This window comes from Triplophysa dalaica, chromosome 18 (genome assembly GCF_015846415.1).
Source record: "Triplophysa dalaica isolate WHDGS20190420 chromosome 18, ASM1584641v1, whole genome shotgun sequence".
Classification (NCBI taxonomy): Eukaryota; Metazoa; Chordata; class Actinopteri; order Cypriniformes; family Nemacheilidae; genus Triplophysa; species Triplophysa dalaica.
Genome location: NC_079559.1, coordinates 10395695 through 10406995, shown reverse-complemented (window position 1 = coordinate 10406995; position 11301 = coordinate 10395695). Strand labels below are relative to the sequence as shown.

General features: G+C 37.7%; 1 protein-coding gene across 1 annotated transcript; it reads right to left on the bottom strand.

Annotated features, from left to right (window-relative positions):
- Positions 1-5135: 5135 nt before the first annotated feature.
- Positions 5136-10425, bottom strand: slc52a3 (solute carrier family 52 member 3). Its single transcript, XM_056773210.1, has 4 exons — positions 10115-10425; positions 8009-9145; positions 6733-6856; positions 5136-5447 (listed from the first exon to the last, which is right to left on the bottom strand). The coding sequence occupies exons 2-4, from the start codon at positions 8998-9000 to the stop codon at positions 5235-5237; spliced, it is 1329 nt and encodes a 442-aa protein (XP_056629188.1). The 5' UTR covers positions 9001-9145; positions 10115-10425; the 3' UTR covers positions 5136-5234.
- Between the last annotated feature and the right edge of the window lie 876 nt (positions 10426-11301).

The following is an 11301-nucleotide window of genomic DNA, read 5'->3' as shown; positions in this document are numbered from 1 at the left end:
ATACATCCCACACAGGGGGCCTTGCAATGAAAAAGTTTGAGAAACACTGCCTTAGCTTTTTCCCCTTAGTTTGCCTCCTTATCCACTTAAGGTCACTTTGTTTCTTTCTCTGAAATGAAAATGGAGCTTTGTAGCTTCATAAATATGCATGAGCGTGATTGCCTTCCAGCACTCCGACTAGAAATATTTAGCATCTTTAATCATATTTATTCAAAGGTTCCTCTTTCTATTCTCTTTTGAAGAGACGTTTCTCCAGAATACGCTGAAACATCAGATGTTTCGGCACAGGGTGACCTTGCAAAACAGGACAGCCGTTGTCAAAACTGAAGTGTCTGTATTGCACAACACCTCTGGACTTGTGCAACATGTGAAATGTGCAGCCAGCACAGCAGAAAATATGTGCGATTGAATGTTTTAAACTCTCTTAAAGATTCACAGTGTGCAAAAATCTGTGGGGGAGTCTGACGTGCTGTCATCCTGTAGCTTCAGGTTAGGCATTAAGGTGTTATGGCATGAGAAAAGCAAGAAGCAGTGAGGTAGAATAAACAACAGCAGCTCAGTAAAAGAGAGCAAGAGAAAGCCAGGAGGCAAACATTGGCCTGAATGTGAATTTCTCTCTAATGTCTGTGTCCTGAAATTTATCTCTCTATTATCCCTCTTTCTTGGGTTCTTTGTGTTTATTTACTGACCTAACAATACAGAAAACATTGGATTATTAAAAGAAGGGAAGAACGTGCTGCATATTAAAAGAAATTAGAGATTTTGTTTATGTGATTTAGTTGAGTATCAATGTTTCTCCTTATTCCAGCCCAACATTAACTCAACCATTAAAGCAATCCTGGGGCGAAAATTACTGTTTAACTGACCAGTGTGAAACAGAACAAAGTTTTCTTAAACGGTCATAAATTTTGCTAATTAATTTGCTTATGCTCTTGCAGAAACACACTTTACCTGTAATAAGGAGAGTTTCTCCATAAACGTTTCTCATCTTCACCCACACGCTGCGTCTCAAGGGCCACGAGAGCTTGTTGATTTTTTGTAAATTGCCTCGTGCCATGACAGTGCAAGTTTAGAAAGAAAGAAAGAGAGAGAGAGATGCCATTATAAAACTCAATGACAGCAGAAATGACTCTGAAAAGGTGAGGATCTTTTTGAAGGTTACCATGGTGATGAGCTCATAGTGTTCAGCTGGCTCGGGTCCAAATGGACACTCTCTCATCCTTTCATTATAAAGAAGTGGCCAGTGTCCTTTCCAGACATGGGTAAAAATCATAAATCAGCTGGACGAGAAGAGGTAGGAGAAAAACAGAGAATGGGTGGAAAGATAGACAGAGGTGTGAAGGGAGAGATAAAGAATTGTGAGGCAGAGAAATAAAGAGAATAGATAGAGCGAGATAAGAAAGATAAGGGTTGGAGAAGGAGACAGAAAGATGAAGCTCTGAGTGGATTCAATTCTACACAAGTCAGCAGGAGATTCATAATGAGGAGATAAAACTTTGAAGTGAAGATTTAAACATTGTTTCTTTCAGCGCCAAAACAGACCAAGAGGATCACTAAATTATTATGAAAGTCTTCACAAGGTCAAATAATTGTTGAACAAATAAATGATGCTTTTTGGAAATGTAAAAACCCCAAAGGGTTGTACAGTACAGTATAAAAGTCCAACCTGATCTCACAGAAATTGTGTTGAGCACTTATGATCCGAATGGTTTAACTTAAGAATTCTGGTTTTGTCAATCAGATGTAGTGCACGTATAAAGATATAATATTTTCATGAAAAAAGTCTCATTGAAAGCCATATGTTGTGGAGAAATACCTCTCAAATGTCCTTATGACATATATATATATATATGTGAGAGATGATTGAATATAGCTGTGTGGGACTATCAGGGTAACTTCCGTTCTTTCGCATTAGCGTGCCGGGCTCGTGCAATACAGTTAATGCACTGTACTCCAGATGCGCCTGTTGTCAAGGTCATCCGCAGCTTCTAACGCAATGCTATTTAGCATTCAGATAGCCTGGAGGGGAATTTCTTAGATTTTATCCTCTTTAAACATCCGCAGGGTGCAGGTTGCTGTTGGGAAATAGAACAGGTGAATTAATCATCTCAAAAAGGTTTGCTTTTATCTTTATATAAAATCGTCTTTATATGTGGATCTTCTCCTCGGGTGTCACAGCTATGTCTGAGAGCACATGTTTACCACACATTTGAGATTTACACAAAACCCCAGAAGGCCATTTGGACAAGAGTTGTAAATATCCTTAAACAATGTACGTCAGAGATTTACCAACCTCCGTAATGTGCTGACCACGACAGACCTCGAATTCTTTCAATCATAAGTGAGCAATAATGAACTCAATAAAACAGACTAACAGGCTCATACTTCCTCGCAGTGTTTCACATCCTAAAAGGTCCCCATATGTCCCAACACACACCGTCAGCAAAATAAAAGCTTCCCATGGGAGTCAGTTGACCCTTACCGGACCTCTACGGTACAATAAAGGGAAGAAACATTTACATCTGCCAGACAGTGTGAATGACATAGAGAGCAGTTTATTAAAACATCATTAATGATCACGTTAGCGTAACGCTTAAACAGCTGAACGCAGAAGAGCAGAAGATTGTTCAGCTCCAGAGGAACATGCAGAAACCATTCCGTGTTTCATAATGAGGAGTTTTCTAATTGGCCGGCAGGGAATTTTTATTGTTAAATTAACTTGTGAGTTGTGGTCTACAGTATATATTGCAAAGTTTGTGGGTTGCTGATATTCAGACTCAGTATTTTGGAGCAACTTCATCTGTTATTTAACAAAATCCTCTCACTCCAAAGAATACGGGGTTATCAAATTTAAATCATCTGCCGGGTTTATTTAACCTAACCGTTGAGGTTATCCATTTTTTGATCCCATTGAAGAACTTTGTAAAGTCGTATAATCGCACTTCTATCTTTCCGTCTTAAACATCAGTGTGTCAGTTTTATGCTCACAGTATGTTTTTGTGAGGTTAGAAGACTTAAGGGCACGTTCATATCGCTGAAGTTCGGTCTAGAGCAGATGGAACTCGCAGCAGTGATTTTTAAAGAGCCCTCAACCCTTTGCAGCTCTCACGTGATCCAAAAGAAGGAAACCAGGTGGCTACATGCTCCCGGACCAGCTGGAAGAGTGAAAGACCATCTGACACTCGGCCAGAAAATCATACACTCTCCTCACCAAACACTTTGCATGTCAATACCACAGGAACACAAAGGGAAAGAGACAGACAGAAAGAGAGAGATGCAAGAAATTGAGCTAATTATCCGGACTCACTGCTATTTCTATCCCACTTCTCATAGCTGCAAAATTGGGCCCTTAAATGGTTAAAAGAGTAAATGGGTTTGTGAGGGTCCTCAACCTGTTAAGTGACACACAGTGTGTATACGAACAAGGTTATGAAGAGTCAGTCAGATGATTTTTTGATCTATAATGGGACAGCTGGAAATATTTGCGTTGCATCCGCTTGAGCATGTATTGAGAACACAGGATGAAAATGATAGAGATGTCTAAATTTCAAGAAATCATATTCTTAGTTGTTGACTGTCAAAATTGAAAGTTAACAAATAAAACGTACATACCTTTTGAACTGCCTCATAGACAGAACATATGATCATCAGATGTTTCATTGTGGAGATTTGAGGAAACGCCTGCTTTCCCCTGAGATGCTGACTACAGTGAGAAGGGGGCATCTGCATGATCTCCTGACCTCTGACCTCCAGGCTTTGCGTGGGGCGGATGGATGGAGGGTAATTTAGGCTTTTGACGTCCCGTTAGGATCAGTCAAGCATTCCTGAGTGCCCGAGATTCAGGGTCAGCAGCTGACACTCCTCTCATGTCCTCTCACTCTCTCCGTCCCTTTTACTGTCTATGTCTTTCTTTCTTTCCCTGCCTGTTGAATTTTTAGGAGAACAGGCTGAGTGCTCATGTTTCTCCTCATCAGTTAGTCATATTTGTCAACTGTATGTGATCACCTGTAGGGGTCTGTCTGTATAACCTACCACAGCGACGGGTCAGAATTTAGTTCATTTCTTGGGTATGTTTTATTATATTCGCATTTCTTCAGACTGAAAAAGAGCAGCTGATCAACTCAAAACGGCATGTGGGTTGGTGGGTTACGAAATAGCCTGTTAATTCAAGAGCTGCCTGATCGATTTTAAACCGATGTAACTGAGGATTTACTGGGATCAAAGTCATACTTTGTGTCCTTGAACAAAGCAACAGGGGAGTTTAAGGTGTCTGCGACCACCAGTGAACTGGACTTTATTTTGACTAAAAGCAATTAAAGTTAAATGGCAGCTGATAAATGGCACAAAATGAAATAAATGTAGTATCATAACCACAAATTATTTTCACTCATTTGGCCTATTGATGATGGCCAAGTGTCTTGGTTTTATTGCTTAGCGTGCTTTCATGTTGTAGGCTGCTTTTAACCCATTACATTCGTACACTGACTGACAAAAAACTGAAGAACCTATTATAAAACCATCTACCATCAGCAAAAACAGCAGATACATCAATAAAAACAGCAATTGAGTGCCATCTAGTGATGAGAGATATCATGACACTGTCGGTTATGATGAATGTACGGCGTCTGTGACATGACGTCAATAAACATAAACTAATATGGCTACAGAACTGTACAATAATAAATTTAACACAGAGGTATAAGAAACAATGTAGCCTACTGCACTAAATTAAACGTAATAATTACTTGATTAAATCCAACAAAATATTTTATAACACTATTACTTTTGTGGTAATCTATTGGTTACCATTCTACAGATGGCAATCTTTCTAATAATGTTTCTAATATTTCACTAGAAAGGGTCTGTTTACATACAGCACATTTCTTAAATACCAACCCACTAGTCTGCACTTACAGTCAAACACAAAACTGTTCAATGATAGGCTTGTCGTATTTTTCAGAACAAAAGACATAATATTCACAGGAAATAAATACCACAATGACATATTTGCAATAAAGCAATGGTGAAAATAATGGAGCAGAGGGTCAAAAAGAGAAAGGTATAGCAAACATCAGTGAAATATTTTATGGTTTTGTCCTCAAGGTTGCCCTGACACATACTCGGTTTCAATGGTAAGGATTTTAACTCGACACTGATTTTTATTAGCTGACAATGTAAAAGCAAGAAGATTATTCCCTTTGTTAATTCCCTTATAAATACTTTAAAATATTTGACTATAATGGACATTCAGTGTTGCAGATGTCACCAGACTGAAACAGGTGAAAGATGTTGACCAGAGGAAACATAATAAAAGAGCCCAGCAGCGAGCCTGCCTGCGCTGCCGCTCCACACCACACGAGTGCGCTGTGACTCCTGTCCCTTAGGATCACACCCACCATCACCTTCACATAACACATTAGGCCAGTAAAGAACACCCACGACAACACCTGAAACACACAAGACAATTATATAATAATTGTTATAATAATGTAATAACGATATAATAATTTAACAATGCTTAGAATAGTTTTATTTGAAATAGTTTTCTAAACTGTTTTTCATTGTTGTTACACTGTCAATTGCTACAGCAGGATAGGTTTCCTTAGAAATACACCAGAATATACGACCAACGTTAGCTACTTTTTATATACATTCGTATTCATGCCTACATGGTTAAAACCACTGTATGTATGACTGAGTGCTTAATAGACTTCTATAACAGTGCAATCTTAATATAATGCACAACAAATAACATAATCATGTTTTATAATCCTAAACACCTGTGACCCTGCCTCTGCCTCCTAATAAAATTACACTATTGGTGGTACATGGTATCTACACCATTCAAAGCTCTCAATTTTAAACACAGACTAAGAAACTATACTGCAGATTGTCAAGCTAACATTTGTCACAGTACCGAATTTCACAACCAACATAGGCCTACTGCTATCTCATTATTTGACCTCACCTGTGAACCTGCCATTCCATAACATGAAAGGCTTACTATTGGTAGGGACAATTAAGTGTTCCCTAAATATTGGTAGGGACACATCCCTACCGTCCCTACCCAAATTGAAGCCCTTGACAAAGAGAGATGAGGGATGTTGTCTTTGACAACTAGGTTCTGAGTCATAAACATGACTCAGGACATGCTGTGACATTCATTAGTTCAAAAGTGGTCCGTTTATCAGAGTTCAATTCTAAGAAGTTTTGAGAAAGTGTGTCATCTCTCAGCTCATTTCTTATGTTAGAAAACGTACCAATTAAGCACCCAAACATGAAAAATCTTTCATTACTTGCTCACTCTCATGTCATTCCAAACCTGGATGACTTTCTTTCTTTCTTTCTTTCTTTTGCAGAACACCAAAGACGATTTGTTGAAGAATGTAAAAAAATAGGACACAAAACCACTGCGAAATTTATCAAAATATTTTCCTTTGTCTGTTCTGCATAAGAAAGAAAGTCATACTGGTTTTAAAAAACACGAGGGCGATGAAACAATGACAGAATTTGTATTTTTAGGTAAACTTGCCTTTAATTACTGAGGCAAATGCAAACACTTGAAACTAGGAAAGGCTGTTTATCTATCCTTGTTGCCAAGATACTTTTATGTTAAATTACTGTAGTCTGAATTAAACCACTTACAAATGGCGTTTTTTTTTACATTTTGTTCGTAATGACACGAACACAGATACAACATTTGGGTTGAACTTAATACTGTAGGTAACTTACAATAATAGCGTCCCCTAGAGGTGCATCTTGGAGTAATGGACAAGGACTCATGGCAGCCATGGCCATATTGTATCCTCCAAAAACTGAGCCCAGCACACACAGGACACCCAAAAATACCAAAGACCTGAAAGAGGGCAAAGATTCTTCATCACTAAGGACATGTCAAAACCTTCAAAACACACCATTGCATTAAAAAATTATATCTGGGATAAATGTCATTTTATTGGCAGCATCTATGCCCTGCGGTGGATTACAACAGAAAATGTGGTGACTCTTCCCTCACTTCTGACAAGTATAGGACAGATGGAGGATTTAGAAGCAAAAGAGGTTTTATTTAGTTAAAGCGCATGCACTTATATACTTTTATCTGCCCTGTTATTTATTTGTTTGATTGATAGTGTTAGATGTAATTCAGTCTCGTACTAACACATTCTCAATGTGATTTATTTTGTTGCAACATTTACTATTAAACATAAATGTGCCAACTGATGCCATGGGTCAGGAGAACCATTTCCGGCTGTATGGAGCAATAAAGAGTTTTTAACATCTTTTATTTCATCCAACCAAAAGGTGAAGAAATGGTCTTTTAGAAAAGAATAAAAAAATAGGTATTGTATGTACCACTGCATTCGAAAAACCAGTTCAGAGCTCCTTTTTAAGAGTGTTTCATAGAGTTCAGGAAAAAAAAATATTCTGTTGTAATCAACAGCAGATGCTGTTCATAAAGTGTAAGACATATTTATCATGGAATATACCTCAAAGGGATAGCTTACCCAAAAACAAGAAATTATCATAATTTACTCTTGCCTCTGGTTGTTTCAAACCTATATATATTTCTTTGTTCTGTTCATCACAAAGAAAGATATTTGTAAGAATGCTATCAATTTTTCAGTTTTGTGACACCATCCACTACCACAGTTGGGAAAAAATATTGCGTATTTTGTGGTTCTGTTCTGATATTTTGCGGAATTTAGGACACAAACAGTTCTGGGGCACCTTTGACTTCCATTTAATTTTTCCTACTATGGCAGTCAATGATGTCACAGAATTGAAAGTTGTTAACAATCTTCCAAATATCTTTCTATAGTTTACTTTCTATAATTTATACATTTATGTAATTACATGAGTGTGAGTAAACGATGACGGAATTTTAATTTTTGAGTGAACTATCAATTAAATAATTAAATAACCAACCTACTAAAGTGTAAAGTGTATTCAAATCATAAACAATGCTCATATATAACAATCAAAGGATTGAAATTAAGTAGAGGTGTACCGTTTAGGGAAAAACATTGCAATGATGCAAGCCACTGGATTGGCTACTGACGACAGGGCGGCAGACAGGTGATAGGCCATATTTCCATAAGGCATACAGGAAAATGACTGTACAGATGGCAACAGTCCATTCGTTGCTCCATTTACCCACACCACCATTAAATAGATAAATGCAAGCTGGTATCCGCTTTCCAGTATTACAGCCTTCTTTCCAACGTTCTCTTCACCGTTTGTGCATGGATTGGCTTCCGCAGAGCTTTCCAAACTCTTGCAGACTGTCGCCACAGCATCAGGAACAAGATTCTCGGTGGACAGTTCAAAGGTGCGAGGCACACGGTTCAACATAAAGAATGCACCTAAACTTACTGCTGTCATTACAGCCAAAAATGAGAAAAAGATCTCTGTCGAGAAATTGGGAGGGAGGTAGTGCGTCTCCACTATGAAGGGCGGGTGTCCAGGCTCAGTAAGGTTATTCGACACATACGACACGTTGACACATTTTGACATTCCGACCCCTTGCGCCAGTGCAACAAGGCCTGGAACCAGACCGCTAAGACCCTCTCCAATGAAGTACGTGGTGATGTATTTGGCAGGAAGTTGCATCATAAATGGCAAGAATGTGACAGAGGAGGTGCAATCGACGAGGGCGAGAAAGAAGGTGAGGATGAAAAATGCTGTGCTACGTGGTTGCCCTAGAAACACTGTGGTGAACTTCCAAAAAAAAGCCAGCAGAACACAAGCCACGATACCGATGGACAGGACTGCATAGATAACCAGATTTTCCCGCAGTCGTCCAGGGCAAAATTTGTGTGACAGGGTGACCAGCAGAGGACCGAGGTTGGCAAGCTGAATAATAACTGTGAGGTAAGAGGGTAAGTCCCATTTCTCTGGCAGAACATTGACTATCAGAGGAAGCTCCACCCACAAGCCGTTAATGGACACCCAGGAACCCAGACCAAAAGCACATGCCAAAGTATGGAGGTACAGGTTCATTCTCAAACACTGCTTTATCAGATAGGAATAGAAAATAAAAAAGAATCCAAACTATTTTGGATGTTTTCCTTCCACGGATTTTCTGTTTGTATTGTTGTCTCTCTATAGCTGTGTGCTTCGAAGTCTTCCTGCCTTATTTTGTCACCTTAATATAAAATAGAAAAGAGACATGAAAAGAACAAATCCTAAAGGTTTGAAACAAAGTATTAAAAATTGAAATTTAGATGAGTCAAGAAATGGTCAAATCAGTGCTCGATTTGAATCATGTCTTATGGGGGTCCCTACCATTTTGGGGCGAATGACAAGTGGGGTACAGTAATAGACTAATGGATAATTTATTCACAATATTTATGTCTGCACAAATTTTTGTTTGTCATTATTATAATTTTTTTATATACTGTATACCTGAAGTCTATGTTGTACTTGTTATAGGGGGTTCTAATGCCTTATGGGGGTCCCGGATCATGCACACTGGTTTATGTGTTGTATCAATTTGGCTGGCATATTGTGTAGAAATGTTTGTACAAGACATATCTATTTCCATGTTTGTAACATCCATGTTAAAGTTTTTAAGGCTTTGACAATGTAGCATTGCACTCATCATACAAGCTTTTCCTCTATTTAGTTGTTTTAAATCAGTACTATTAGGCACTGTTCATGTTTGTCTGTGGGTTTTGCAATAAAAGGTATTAAAATTGTATTCAAAAGAGCTTGTCAAGACAGTGTTTAATTATTAAAAACAGCAGTTTTCCTGTAAAGTGAAAGTTTGTTTTTCTAAGTGGTTGATGTTGAGCAGATACAGGTGGTTATACTCTACGGCCAAAATCGGATACATAAATAAGTATGTTTAAACTTAGACGTCCATATATTCAGGACTCTGGAACAGAGTGATTCAGAGAATCAGATATGCAGCAATTAACATTTGTATTCTCTGCCAAAGTTCCAACTTGATAACAATAGTGCTGCATTTTTTATATTTAACTTTATATTTAAACATATATTTTCAAATTTTGAACACTTTTGTTTGAACATATCTAATTTCTGTACACAACAAAATGCTGATTTGGTCATTATTCCCGTTTTCTCATTGGATCAGCATTAAACAAATACTCACAGTTCCTCTGAGGCAATGACACAGATTGAACAGCCTGTTCCTCTTGGCAAACACAAAGTTTGCTTTACACACAGGTAAGTCACCTTTAGTTTAGCGGTCTGGTATCCAGTTGTTACCTGTTAACTTGCGAATCTTAAGTGTAGACTGTCTACTATTTAGTTTAACCTCAGCGTCAGTGTGTGGGAGGAGAATATCGCAGCTGTAGTCAAGTGTCTTACTTTCTTGTCACATGACCGAACCACACAAATTATGTTTTATTATTCTATTTCTCTATTTGCTAAAGCAAAGACAGATTGTTCTGTATGTGACTTACTGATAAACTTCTCATTCCAAATGTATACACGTCTCGTGTTCAAGAAGAACGAATGTGATTTCTCTGATAATATGTGAGCAATTTATCCTATCCTACATTTTTAAGTCAACTTGACCTTAATATTCAATCTGGAACTTTGAACACACAATAGAACACTTCAAACCCAGTCATAAATGTTCATATAAGGTTAATTTTATGCTCACTTTTACAGCAGAAAAAAATAAATGTTTGTGAAGACTGTAAGCTTTTTTTTGCCAAACTGCTTGCAGCTTTTCTATGGCTATGAAATGTACAACTTTCGTTGCTGATTAACAACTTGTTTTAGAGATCTCAAACAAAAGTTCTAAAGAACTTCACAGTTTTACCCGAACTCTGACTTCCTCTTTACATTTAAATGTAAGTCCAAAGAGAAGGAGCTTACATACGACATTAAAAAAAAAAATCATCAATGAAATCATACATCAACCTTGCAAATAGCTTCAAATACAGTAAAACACTAAGAATCTGAATGTATAACCACATAGCAAGGTACAATATACTTTATTTTCATTATAACATTATAAAATGTGTAAAAGGGATGTATCTGTGGAGCAGGTGTATCTGTGCTTGATAGTCTGTGACTGATCTTTGGAATGAATGTTAAAGGTAAAAGACAGAGAGCAGAAACACGTGTTACATGAGTTTTCCAAATACCTTCAAGTTACCTTAAGAAGATGAATTTGAAATGTTGAAGGATGTACTGTACTGAACACAGGTCTTTGAAAAGTAGGTTTAAGATTTTCTTCCAAATGCAGACACTGATTTGATATTCTATTGAGAGGAATACTATTGTTTATGTATGAGGTGCACAAGCATGACAAACTATAATCAAATG

Bases quoted from the DNA above. Each gene is read 5' to 3' on its own strand.
- slc52a3 (XM_056773210.1), bottom strand. From the start codon at position 9,000: ATGAACCTGTACCTCCATACTTTGGCATGTGCTTTTGGTCTGGGTTCC. The intron at 6,857-8,008 runs GTACACCTCTAC...GCCCTCTTTCAG, and splicing joins GCAATGTTTTTCCCTAAACG to GTCTTTGGTATTTTTGGGTG. The intron at 5,448-6,732 runs GTAAGTTACCTA...TGTGTGTTTCAG, and splicing joins CTCTAGGGGACGCTATTATT to GTGTTGTCGTGGGTGTTCTT.